This window comes from Microcaecilia unicolor, chromosome 6 (genome assembly GCF_901765095.1).
Source record: "Microcaecilia unicolor chromosome 6, aMicUni1.1, whole genome shotgun sequence".
NCBI lineage: Eukaryota > Metazoa > Chordata > Amphibia > Gymnophiona > Siphonopidae > Microcaecilia > Microcaecilia unicolor.
The window spans coordinates 172,179,559-172,193,909 of NC_044036.1; the positions used below are offsets into that span (position 1 = coordinate 172,179,559).

The following is a 14,351-nucleotide window of genomic DNA, read 5'->3' on the forward strand; positions in this document are numbered from 1 at the left end:
ACACACACCATGTTATAGAATACACCTAGAAAATTGTGCACATAAATTCTAATTAAAGTCAACTAGTGCCATTAATTGGTTGTTAAGTACCATTATCGGACCTGCAGCCAAATTATCGTGCACAACTTTAGGCGCCATTTACAGAACTTGGGGGTTATTCCATGAATACTGTTCAATGAAAGCAGAATATTACGTACCCTGAGCATGCACAAACTCAAAAATGTATATGCTGAACTTCACAAAAATTCTTAATTTTTTTTATAATCTAATAGTATCAACACTACTAGCATGACATTTTCCAGCATTCAAAAAGTGAATAGGGAAGATTGTTTTAAGGCTCAGTATTAAGCAGTTATCTTGGATCAAAACTACTACATTCAATTTTTGACTGTGGGGTTCTGATCATTATGATGAAGTCAAAGAAAAGAGAGGTACACATTCAAGACAGCAAACAGATCTCATCACCTGAATACCTACCCTGAATATTCACTTACATGCATTTGGTCCATAAGTCAGGTAAACTTGAATATACATTGGTTACCCTGAAAACCAAACTAATTTGACTTTCGAAGACTGGATTTGCACACCCTCAACTAAAAACTCTTTATCCCGCTGAATTCAAAAAAGTGTTCTGAGCAATGCTGTTATGGATGAATACTTCTGTTGGCTGGGCAGAGTGTACTTCTGAGAGCCTGGAAAAGGATGGCTGCCTCCTCACTGCTTGAGTGATTTGCAGAGCAGGAGAGGGTCTTTGAAATGGAGCTGCTGACTTCCAGTTGGATGTGCCATACAAGAACACGTGGCTTGTGGCTTAAGTGAGCTCCTCATTTCTGCACAAAACTTGATCTTACAGACTATTAAGGTAGTTCAAACCAGGATCTGTCTACACTGGCAAAAAGGATTAAAATTATTAAAAACAGTAGCATGCATTAAAGAAGGAAGTTTTGACAGGAATACTTTTTCAGATTTTATTACCCCTGACACAGGTGTGAGCTTAAACATGGTCATGTCAGGTCTTACAATAGACTGGTTTTGTGTTTATTCTAATTCATTTTCAATAAATATATTTTTGGACTTTTGTTAAGGTGATAAACATGTCGGTTCCCTGTGATCCTAAATTTGTTTTATTGGGATTCTCGTAGAGCTCCAAGTTTACTGAGGACCACTTTAGGTTAATATTATGGGGCCGGCGGGACCTCTTAAAGATTTATTTAATAGATCTTTAGAGACGGGAGATTATTCTAATTCACTTTCAATAAATATATTTTTAGACTTTTGTTAAAGGTGATAAACATGTCGGTTCCCTGTGATCCTAAATTTGTTTTATTGGGACTCTCGTAGAGCTCCAAGTTTACCGAGGACCACTTTAGGTTAATATTATGGGGCCAGCGGGACCTCTTAAAGGTTTATTTAATAGATCTTTAGAGACGGGAGAGGTTCCGCGGGATTGGAGACGAGCGGATGTGGTCCCTCTTTACAAAAGTGGAGACAGGGAAGAAGTGGGGAAACTACAGACCGGTAAGTCTCACGTTGGTGGTAGGAAAAATAATGGAGTTGCTGCTGAAAGAAAGGACAGTTAACTTTCTAGAAGCCGACGGGTTACAGGACCCGAGGCAACATGGTTTTACCAAAGGAAAATCCTGCCAAACGAATCTTATTGACTTCTTTGACTGGGTAACGAAAGAACTGGATAAAGGATATGCGCTAGATGTAATCTACTTGGACTTCAGCAAAGCCTTTGATACGATCCCCCACAGAAGACTCGTGAATAAGCTGGCTTCACTGATGCCTCCAAAACAGCACTCTATACTTTTAAGTTCTTGGTTTCATCTTTCCGCAGCGCAAACAATTCTTTACATTTTGTGAAGGTCTGAGGCAAGGTAACATTTGATATGAGAATCAGTTATGCCAGTTATGCAAGGGCGATGTTTGAACCCTGCTGGCACAAATTAACAGATAGCATGACCAAGAGCCCCATTTACTAAGCTACGCTAGAGGCGAGTTAGTGCTTTTAGCATGCGCTAACCATTAGCGTGCAATGTAGACGCCCACAATATTCCTATGGGCGCCTACAGTTAGCGCACGCTAATTTTCTGCATGCACTAAAAACACTAGCGCACCTTAGTAAACAGAGCCCCAAGTTTCTACTAATGGTTAACTACGCTTTTGCAACAAGGAAAAAGCTTTAAACACACTTGGGCATAGCACAGATGAGAACAGACAATCATCAAAGTGGGGAAAGGGCAAGGCAGAAATTCTTGTACATGCTTGAAAAGATTTCCAATTCTTTCTGGGCTTGGAGAGAGCCACTCCATCTTAGCAGCATCAGATGGCATCACCCACCTGTGTAGCTGATTCAACGATGGGGAACCAGTAACAAGTTAATGGTCACTTACAAGCAACAGAACTGTGTACTTAATAAAACCTTACTAAAAATCATCCAGTCGACATTAAAAACAATTCAAGCAGCCAGGAGAGGGCTCGAGCCACTTAAATTGCTCGTGCTACAGCTCATATACAGTAAAACATCAAACAGAACTCGGTACTTACCTTTGAGTTTCACATATTGTAAGTCTGGATTAACACAGAGAGCAAGATTACTCGGCAGAGTCCATGGCGTCGTTGTCCAAGCCACCAAAGAGACAGTTTCATCTTCATCTAGTGGAAAGTTCACAATCACAGAGGGATCTTGGACATCCTCAAATTAAAAGAAGAAAAAAAACAGTGGAAAAGATCTCTCCAACATTGTGTAGTTTGTCTGCATAGTTTTTAGAGCCAGGGGGAGAGGAGCAAGGTGCACATACTGGTGGTAAAAAGAACCATTTCAAAACCAGCACTCACAGCATTTTTTTTGCCTGGGCTCACCAACATACTGCAATGAAATTAATACTGCACAAGAAAATCTGCTCTGGCCAAAACCATTTTTAGTCTTAATATTCAAAGAGGCTAGCATAACAGGTCTACCAACTGAGGAAGTTTATATACCCTTCTTGTACAGTACTAGTACAAAACAAATGAAAGATGAGATGGTGGCCTCTAAGGACTTTGATGTCTTTGGCCACAAATATAGCAGGTTATAAACCAAGGGAAGTTACAGGAGCATAAAATTAAAGTACAAATCAATGATATGACAAACTTTCTTACCTTTTTTTCTGACATTTAGTAACATGATGATACATCATCATCTATTCATCACTTACAATCCCAGTAAAATTAGAAATAAAGAGAAAGGGGGAACCAAAATGGCTTGAGTCTGAATAAGCTGTGGGTTTGAGGCTCTTGCTAGCAGCATTCCATCCCCTACTATAGTGGTTCCCAAAACTCTCCTGGGGGAACCCTAGTCACATGTGGCTGAGGCAGTGCAGGCAAATCTCTAATATATATCCATTGAAGATATCCTTAAAACCCAAGAGGCCTGGGTCCTCAAGTCAGGACTGGGAATCTCTGCCCTATTCTGTTTCATTTTTATCCTTTTTTTATTTTTCAAAGTGGAGGAAAAGGAAACATTTATGAGTTTGTATTACTGACTGTCTTAAGTTATACACATCAGTTTTTTATATTATATTTGTTTTTAGGATTTATTTACCGCCTTTTTGAAGGAATTCACTCAAGGCGATTTACAGTAAGAATAAATCAAACATAAGCAATAGTATGTTTTAGGCATCGGGATTTATGCCAATGAAACATGGCATAAATGGCCATGTGGAGAGGCGCTCGACGTTATTCTATATACTGCGCAGAAATTTAAGTCTATTCTATTAAATTTAGGCGTACTTTACAGAATACGCCTAGATGTATTTTTTTCCATGTGGAATTTTCAGACGCCATATATAGAACCTAGCCTACAATGTATAACACCTTGCTCCCAATCAAATATGTTTCATTAAGAGTAATTTTGACCCTTTATTTTTAACTTCTAAATAAACTGGTGTACCAAGAGTACACCTTCCATACTCAGGCTGCCTACCCTAAGACTTTACCCAAAAACTCTTTAATCTTTCCCCAACAGGCCTGACATTTTTCAGATTCTATAAGCCATGTCTTAAAACGTTACTGTTTGGAAAATGAATGCTCCTTTCAATAAGTTGTACCACATTTCCTGCAAACCACTACTAGAAACTAGATTTTATATTGTGGCTTAACTATTTATCAGTTTCTACCTGATTATCTTTATGTGGAGGAGTGGCCTAGTGGTTAGGGTGGTGGACTTTGGTCCTGGGGAACTGAGGAACTGAGTTTGACTCCCACTTCAGGTACAGGCAGCTCCTTGTGACTCTGGGCAAGTCACTTAACCCTCCATTGCCCCAGGTACAAATAAGTACCTGTATACAATATGTAAGCCGCATTGAGCCTGCCATGAGTGGGAAAGCGTGGGGTACAAATATAACAAAAACAATTATCTTTATGTACGCCAGTGGCTTCCAAATCTAGTCCTGGAGGCAGGTGTTGTCAGATTTTCAGGATATCCACAATGAATATACATTTTATAGATGTCTGCTATAAGAGGCTTCTCTAAGTCTGCTAAGACTTCCCAAAACCCAAGCTGGCTAGCAGAAGCTGGACAATTCAATACTCTCTGCTTGCTACAGCTGCTAAGATTCACCTCCTGCCTTCGACTAGTTATAGCCAGCAGAATGATTCAATCAGCAGCCAGAGATGGATAAACATTTTCTCCAACTACTGCAGTGATTGGGGGAGGGGCACAGAGAAGAGTTTTTAAGAGACTATTTTGTGAAGGAGTTAGAAAAAAAAAAAGGGAGCAAGAGCACAGTCCTCCTCAGCTTTAAAACAAAAACAGTGTGTGCCATGTACCTTCAATGTGCGGGGTAATTTAGGGTAGGTAAAAATTAGACTGTATGGAATGGTACAGCCAAGGTAAGGTGTCTGTTCCATGCTTCCTACAGGCACTGCCTGGGGTAGCTATGATATCCTTTCTGATCTAAGGATGCGTACCTTGTACTGGAGGTGAGTGTGGGGGTAGAGAGGTGGGGAAGTAGAGAGAGAACTTTGATGCCATTTGGGTGCTCAAAAAAAAAAAAAAAAAAAAGTCTGGCACCCATATGGAAGTGCCAAAAGGTCACTGGTGCCCAAACAGCAGAACCCATGTGGTGGCACCCAAAGGTCATGCACCCAGCTACAGACTAGGTCTTACAGAGGGGTTGAGACAGCTGCAGAGAGGTAGGAGAGAATGAGAAACAGCTACAGACTAAGGAAGGCCAGCTATGGAGTAATTAGAGACAGACAGATGAAAGATACAATAGCTACCTTCCCCAAATCAGTCCAACAGACTGATCCAGTCATGATTTTGCTCCATGCATGCATGGATTTGTATATCTGATTTTCTTACTGATTGCCCTAAGAAAATCAAAACTACAACTCTCTGCATGCAATGGTGGGGGCGGGGTAGAATGAAACCAGGGCATGTTTCGTTGACCTGGGTTAGGTGGCAATGGTTAAAAAAAAAATTGAGATGTGTGACTTAGGAGAGGTTTAGGTCATTTTATATTTATTTTTAAACATTTTTTGATACAGTATTCAAGCACCGATGTGCCTCTACGGTGCTGCTGCTGCTGCTAAACGAATTCCAACTGGCTCTATAAGTCCTAATGTGTCTGCCAGTATGTGGTCAAAAATTGAATTGAAGGAGGTGCCCTCCTTTCCGAGAGGAAGCTGAAACTTCGAAGAGGGACCCCTGACAACAGCCTGATTCCAAGTGAAATAACTGGCACCAAACGGTGCTTTCCTTATGTTAACCCTGTCCTGCAATATTTTGCAATGCTTCTATTTTTAGATTTTTCCCATTTTAATGTCAAAGTGCATAAATGATGCATACAGAAAACACCTAACCATTATACCTTGTAATTTTGATGAGACTCAAAGTTGGAAAGGGGAGTGTTGCATGCAGTAGAGAAAGGCATAACTTTCACCCCTCGGTAGACCAATCCTTTGTCATATAGCTGCTTGAATACCCACCTAAAAAGCAATCATACAAGGAAATGGTAAATTAACACTGCTGTAGGATCCCAAGAAAAGCTTGAAATGACCTACAAAGCCACTATCTATAAGCACAAAATGACACCAGTATTCAAAATCGTGTATACAGCAGTCATTTTCAATCCTTCATTTACTCCTGCCTTAAACTGCCTGCTGATACAATTATTAAGGAGGAAAAGGAAAACAATTCAGATTCAGGCTTGCCCCCACTCTGAGCTTCTTCAGAAAATTACATGATTGCTTCACTTTTTGTTTCATGCAGATGATATGACCACATATATTGCAGATAAAGCAAAATTACTTATTCACTTTTCTATAAAGACATGCATTTTACTAATCTAATTTGTTTTCATTCACTACTTATTCATAAAGCATCATATTTATTATTTTTAAATGCAAACTCTCATACCATTTATTCAAAAATATTTGTGAAAATATATACAGGGCAGCCCAACCATTAGGCAAGACCAGACAGTTTACTGGTCGTTTATCATTTTTACTAATTTGATACAGCTCCTCTTTTGAGCATGAGTCAAGGTGGTTTATAAAGAACTAGTAAAAGAGGCCCGTTTCCAACAGAAAGGAAACGGGCGCTAGCAAGGTTCCAGGGCCCCCTCCCTCCCTCCTCCGAGTTCCATGCCCCCTACCTGCCTCCCTCCGAGTTCCACGCCCCCCCCCTACCTGCCTCCCTCCCTGTGCTCCGAGTTCCAGGCATCCCTCTAGTTCCAGGACCCGCCCCTCCCCCTCCCCGCTAAGGTGCACACAACCTAAGTTATATATTGTGCCTGTAACAATGGAGGGCTAAGTGAATTGCCCAGGGTCACACGGAGCTGCAGTGGGAATCGAACCCTATTCCCCAGCAGCATAGAAAACTGCAGTCAAAGAAAAACAATAAGTCCTGAAAGCCACACAAACTCAAAAAATCATCAGTGTATATTTTAAGCTGCATTTTTACAAGATTGTGAATTGGGGTTTATCAAAATCTTTGAGGAGGGAGGCAGCCTGCAGGCTTGCCTAGAGTGCTCACTACTCTTGCCCCAGCTCTGAATATATAAACTGAAGAGAAATAAAGGATAAACCAAGCATTAGAAGTAGAGAAAAAAAATTCTTCCGCACACTCTAGCTAGTGCTGTTTTAATTAAGGAACTGGAATATTTACTAGGAGGAAAAATTGGGCCACAACTAGAAAGCGTTAGGATATCAAGACTCTGATCATCATAATGGATTTTCTAGCATTAATAGTATACGATGTGCCATACTAGATCAGACCAAAATTTCATCAGGCCTAGCATTCTGTCAACAGTGGCCAATCCAGGTTACTAGAAAATACCCAGAGCAGATCCATTCCTTGCTGTTCACTCCCAGGCATAAGCAGTGGCTTTCTTCCAAGCCTACGTGGCTAACACATCAATTTTTCCTCCAGAGCTTATCCAAACTCTTCAAAACCATGAATATTACATGTCCAGTAGTACAGAGTCCACTTTTTTCATATCTATTTATTCCTTTCTTTGTCTCTGTTATTTGAACTTCAGTACTGTCAAATATGTATATTTTTGATCCTGTTTCATGGAAGTCCTATTATAAGGTTGCAATCTGTGTTTTCAAGTTTTCCTTATTTATTGTTATGCTGTTGACAAACTTGTAAGTTTTATATTAAACTGTACCTGCTGTACACCTCCTTGGGTGAATCTTCATAAAGGCGGCTAATAAATCCCAATAAATAAATAAAACTATTTAAAGAAAACTATTTTATGATTAGGTTTGATTGAGCTCTAGCATCTTCAGCCTTGTGTGATAAACGTATTCAGTGGTGGTGCATATATAAGAAAAAAAATGGAGACACAGTCTATCCTTGGCTTTTTTTGTCCATCTGGAACTTTTATTTACAAGCTATCTCACACAAGGTGAGAAGTACAGTGCTGAATAAATTCAGGAGTGTAATGACTTATTTCTTAATGATGGGCTGTGTCGGGGTTCTCTGCCTGGGAAGGGGAGGGGATGGGTGGATATGGAAGTCCTAGGTACATTTATGCTATATAAGATGGCCTGGAATCTTAAGTCCAGACAAAAGGCAATCACAGTTGTTTTATGGAGTTATATGAAATGGGGACAGGTGGTAGCAAGTGTTTATAAAATAGGAATCATAAGTTGCTTTGTTTCCTATGCTTGTCGGTGTTTTGTTCGCTCCTATGTTATTGTTTAATTGTTCACATATACCTTACTGTATGTAGCATTTGCACTGTGATATTTTTCAGCGGTGGCTGTACTGTTACTTTTATCCTAAATAAAAATCGTTAAAAAGAAAAAAAAACTGGAAAGTTTCACAAGTGTACAAGCTATAAAAGGATATGGTGATACAATGCAACCTGGTGACACAAAACATCCTGAATCCCATGAATAGCTCTGAAATGTTTATTTGTATAGCTCATTGACTAAAGCATTTTTTTTGATGGAGTTTGAATACAGCTAATAAGATCAAAGAGGGCTATACTAAGGCTATAGCATTGCACTGAAAACCTCTTATCACTTAATTTCCATTGATATGGCTTCTAACCAGCATTTGCAGTATCCACTTATAGTTTTGTGAGTCCTGGAAAATGCAAAGAATATTTTTGATCTGAGCTGAGAATGGCTCAAATTAGCCTTCTTATATTTTTTTGAATCTAGATTTGCGCAAACGTCCTCTTTTTTCAGGATATTAAGATTCAAGTCAGCATTTAGCTTCAAGCCTGCACAAGCTGGCTACAATGATAGGGTCTATTACAAGGGGCCCTTCTACTAAATGGCAGTAGGGCTACCACATGGGTACTGCGTGGCAAAACAGCACTACCGCCGGGTGCACCCAGGCGCCCAGAAGTAGTTTTGTTTTTTGCCACACACCCTTTCCTGCGCTAGAAAATAATTTAGTACTTTCTAGCACCGGGGGGGGGGGGGGGGGGAATGTTTCCTCTAAGGAGTGGCCTGTACATGCAAACATTTTTGACTCTGAGCAACACGTTTTAAAAAACAACAATTTTTGAATGCCAGTGTTGGCAATTTCTATATATAGCACAAAAAAATAATTTTCTGAGCTACCATGTAAAATCTGCGAGCGATGCTCCTAAAACGTATCAGCAATTGCTCATGCACTTCGCTTAGACGGAACATTGGTGGGAAGTAGGCATGCTCGGTGGTAATCAGGCAGTGCCATATGCTGCCCAACTACTGCCCGGTTAGCACGTGAGAACTTACCGCCTTCTAAATAGGAGGTAGTAAGGGCTCAGGCACTACAGTAAATGGCTGTAAACCAATTGTTTTTATTTATTTATTTTTTTGTATTAGTGCATGGCCATTTATGACCTCCATATTAAAAATAATTTGGGAGTTTTTTCTCCCGCGGTAGTAAGTGGCCTCAACGAGTAGCAACTCCACGCACCCACACTACTGCAGGTCAGCCACTTCCTACCACAGCTTAGTAAAAGGACCCCCAAAATCATGGGTTCTCAATCCAGTCCTTGGGACATAACCAAGTCAATCTAGTTTTCAAGATATCCACAGTTAATATGCAAATCTACCTCATGCATATTCATTGTGGGTATCCTGAAAACCTGACTGGATGGGTGTGTCTCAAGGCCTGGGTTGAGAACCCCTGCTTTAAATTATAGTACTGCATGCCTTTTGCACAGAAAATAGTTTTCAAATCTTGCATTTATACTTAGCACACATCTGGGTCTAGTTCCCAAACAACCAATCTCTTGTAGGATTCTTTATCAGTCCATGGCTTAAATGTTTATGGCTGGCTGGATTATAAACTCAGTAGCCATACTTGGATTCATGACTGAAGAAAATCTTTTCAATGTGCCATGGCCCAGAAACTTTTGGGCCCTCAAAAGTGAACAGGAAATCTTTCTACATATAGGGACAAAAGTGCAGAGAATGCCTTAACACTTAAAACTCCCAACGTTTCCATCCTGTGGCATTTGGAAGAAGAAGAATTTATAAAGAGAATGAAAAGTTCCTAGGACAAGGCAAATATCACTTAGCCTTCTCAAATATGTTTCACACCATTTAAAAAAAAAAAAGGTCATCGAAAGAAGACTTCATATATCGTATATACAGGAATAATATAGAACTGAAGATAAAGTCTCTTAACAAAAAGCTATTAAGATATGTTGTTCTAGAGAGATTTTATCAATTAAACTATCACTGTCCATTACAGGAAAGCTAGGATTTTAAGCACTTCTGTGAATTATCACTGTAGATACATAACCAGTCAAGATTCATATCATTTAAATATCCATAGGGAAACAGGTTAGAAATTTACGTTTCCTAAGAGTATTTGCTGCCTAAACGCTCAGCCATCAATTCAGTTTTTCGGCTCTTTTTGCAGGCTCATAGGTATACATTTATAATGTATGTTTTAAAGTTTTTATGTTACCATTGAATATGAGTACACAATCACAGTTTAAGTTTTTTAGTTTTTGGGCATGTCTGTATGCATGATTTGAATTTGTTCATTTTTATTATTTATATCTTAGATATAATTTTAATTTGTATGTTTATTTATTAGTGTTTTACCCCTAATGCAGCCATTTTGGCAAAACGTGGCCACGTCAGGTGTTTTTATTCAAAAACTTCTGATCTGCTTTGTGTTTTACTTGTCCCTGTGTACTGCGGACCTGTATAGTCTCTTCTTTGTATTGTAAAAAAATTCCATGAGCCATGCTTTACACACTTTCCCCACTTGGTGCATGTAAAAGTTTGGAAGAACATTACCTTTGCTCAATTCAACTCTGCACCTGCACTAAGGAGTTAAAGAGAAGCATTATTTTTCTGCTTCATATTGAAAATTTATTTATTACATTTGTACCCCGCGTTCTCTCACACATGGCAAGCTCAGTGCGGCTTAATAGTAACAATATAAAGAATTACAAAGTCATAAGAAGAATACACAGTTTGTATATTTCTCAGTTCGAATTTTAGACTTTGGGTGCAAACCTTACGTTTCATTCCCATATTTCTGCTACATTTATTAAATGTTTTTACAAATTCTGCCAGATTAGATCTGTTCACCCTTTTTTGGAACCTACAGCACTCTCCCCATGATATTCAGCCACTGGTAGTCAGCGTTTTTTTAAACACTGACCATCGCCAGCTAAATTATCCTCCCGATATTCAGTGACAGGCCATGTCCATGCACCAGCACTGAAAACTGGGGAAATATTTTGGGTGGGCTGTGCAACAGAACTTACGCAGGCCTAGCTGATATTCAGCCAGGACCCACATAAACATTATGCGGCCCAGCTGAATATTGGGCTGGGAACTGCATAATTATTAAAAAAATTTTAAGTTCCCCAGAGTCCATTCTCCCCGACAATACTCCCTCCTTCCCTCCCCCACCCTCCTCTAAATGCCCACAGAAAGAAGGCCCTTCAACTCTCCAACCATCCAGGTAGGCCCCTCCTGGGGCTTACCTGTATCCCTTGTAGTCCAGCAGAAGTCAATGGGGGCAGGAGCGCAGCAGATTTACTAGTACATTTAGTGACATCACAACTAGCCAAACCACCTGAAAATGAAGCAGGTTAACTGAAGCATAGGAATGCGGGGGGGGGGGGGCAGATATACTCAGCATTTTTCCATAGTCATGAATTAGGAAAACTCTTCACATAGTAAATGATGGCAGATATACGCCCACTACCCCAATCAGTCTATCAATTGCATTCCTCTCCGGTTTTCTACCACTTTAGGTAGATCAACACAAAAATTCATATAAACCAGCTCCCACCATTTCTTACCCAACTTCTCAGCTCTTTTTTTTTTTTTTTAACACATCCTCTACACCTGTCCCAAGTGTGTTCACTGATGTCAGGGTTCTTCTTGAAAGCCTAATGCAGCCACACCACTGATATTATGGCCACTTCATGCAGATACCTCTAGCCTTTGTGGAACTATGATGCACTCATCCAGCACTTTCTGCCCACTGGCTTGTTATTTTCTCTTCACTAGCCCTCCAAAGATTCATATGACTAAGAACACAATCCTCCATTTCTTTTACCTGTGTCGCACTTGCCCTCACTACTGTGCATTCAAATTATATCATGGTTTTTGTTACTAGATGCTTGAAATAGCTGGCAGAGGTAGTGACATCCTTTCTGTAAAGAAGTCTTCTCATGCTTTCTCTGAACCTTCCTCCCAAACTTGCCCTCAAATTACAGTTTATTAATACTTAATATATCACCTGATCTACAAAAGGTCTAGGCATTTAAAAAAGAAAAAAGCATCAAAGTGAAAGAACTGCAATTAACAGGAAAGTAGAACAGCGCAGCCAGAGGACAGTTTCACAGCACATAGCCTACACCCACACACAAGTACCTCAGATCAAACTGGAATCCAGAGCTGCATCCCCTAAAGCCTCCAAAAAGAAAAAAAGTTTCCAACAGAACATTAAAATTTCTTATACAGAAAATTTCACCTCTCTCTACTCTGCTGAAGTCTTTCAAATATATGTTTGATGCTTCTACCATGTCCCGCTGCCTTTCCCTTCTAACCTAGAACATATATGAGTGTCTTAATCCTTTTTTGTAAGGTATGTGCAACATGCTTTATCAATTTAGCAGCCCTTCTTGAAATTGATTTAAATTTAATGAGCTAAGGGCCAGATATGCCATCCTGTCAAAAAAAAAAAAAAAGTGTGTTATAAGAAACAGGGTACCGTCAATTTCCAACCATGCAGAAATAGTGAAAAATATAAAGCCAGCAGATGGAGCTACTGCAAAGAGACTATAGCATTCCTTACCAATATCATGACCGACTATGTCAGATCAACAGCTCCCTCTTGTGAAAAGTTCCTCATTGAGACAGAAACATGGCAAGGTTCTTTACAAAAGGGTGCAATTTATTTTCAGCACACATCAGGGCTTATGCAAAGGTAAAACACCTGATCTGCTAGATTAGTAGGCTGCTAACAACTCAGCTCTATAGGACCTCACACATTTACAAGCTATATACTCCTTAGCAAATGTTAACAGATTTAAGAACAAAAAGGTCTGCTTTTGAGAAAACAAAGACATTCATTGTGGTGGAGGAGTGGCCTAGTGGTTAGGGTGGTGGACTTTGGTCCTGAGGAACTGAGTTTGATTCCCACTTCAGGCACAGGCAGCTCCTTGTGACACTGGGCAAGTCACTTAACCCTCCATTGCCCTACGTAAGCTGCATTGAGCCTGCCATGAATGGGAAAGCGCGGGGTACAAATGTAACAAAAATAAAATAAAAATAAATAAATTTTTATTTAATACAATGAAGTTGTCCATCTACTTGAATCAGAATTAATTTTGATATAAATGGGAGGCATGGATGACTTGAAAAAAATATACATTGAATCCATTAAATTTAGTTTCTCACTACTGTGCAGCCTGAAGATCGTGTATATAAACACCTTTCCCTGGTATTTGCCACAATGAATGCCACAGCCAACTAAACTGCTCCAAAGAGAAACATGGTAACTGCAGTGGCAATAAATCAAATTAATTATTGTATACCGCTAATATCCCCTTTCCAGGATTCAGCGCAGTTCACATTCTAGGTGAGACAAAGCCAATACTGTTAGTGTTAGGTATGAGAACAATTAGAGACCACTGATGTAATGCATGAGAGCAAAAACATTATAGAAAAGGATAATAGATGATACTAGGAGGTAGAAGTCAATGGATTGTTATGAAGCAATAGTCCTAGAAGGAATTAAAGACTGAAGGTTCCACTTATAGGAGCATTTGGAGTCCTTTATTGGAACACAACCAGAATATAAAAAGGAGAACTAGTTTAAGTCCTAATTCTCTTGCCTCTTATCCCTACTGAGAGCTCTCTTTTCAACTCCCTTAGAGTTCATCAGCTTGTGTACTTACTTTTACTAGTACACAATAGTTATCTTTTATTGATCCAACAGTCTCCTCCTCCTATAGGGTTCCAGCTCAATCCTAGTCAGGCTGGTATCAGGTACCATGACTCTTCAATCTCAACTACAATAGCACTATATCAGGCCTTAAGCAACATACATTTATGGGCCCCTACCACAAGTCTTCATTTAATCCTTTGTCTCTCAAGACCTTCCCCCTCCCCCACCTTAGTCACATTTGTTCTTTCCCTGCTCCTTCCCAATGTTGCTACTATTTGGGTTTCTGCCAGGTACTTATGACCAGAATTGGCCACTGTTGGAAGCAGGATACTGGGCTAGATGGACCATTGGTCTGACCCAGTATGGCTATTCTTATCCATTGGTCTAACCCAGTATGGCTATTCTTATGTGTCCCCCCCCCCCCCCCCCCCCCCCAGGATCTTTGCTCATAGCTTTCTTCCCACTCTTCACCATTCCAGAGATAGAA

At 39.9% G+C, this 14,351-nt stretch overlaps 1 protein-coding gene across 1 annotated transcript in view; it reads right to left on the bottom strand.

Annotated features, from left to right (window-relative positions):
* IARS1 (isoleucyl-tRNA synthetase 1) overlaps window positions 1-14,351 on the bottom strand; it is a 451,726-nt gene that overhangs the window by 395,632 nt on the left and 41,743 nt on the right. Inside the window, exons 6-7 of the mRNA XM_030205292.1 lie at window positions 5,856-5,973; window positions 2,551-2,698 (exon numbers count right to left, since the gene is read on the bottom strand). Of these exons, the coding sequence (XP_030061152.1) occupies window positions 2,551-2,698; window positions 5,856-5,973 (266 nt within the window). The remainder of the gene's footprint in view (window positions 1-2,550; window positions 2,699-5,855; window positions 5,974-14,351) is intronic.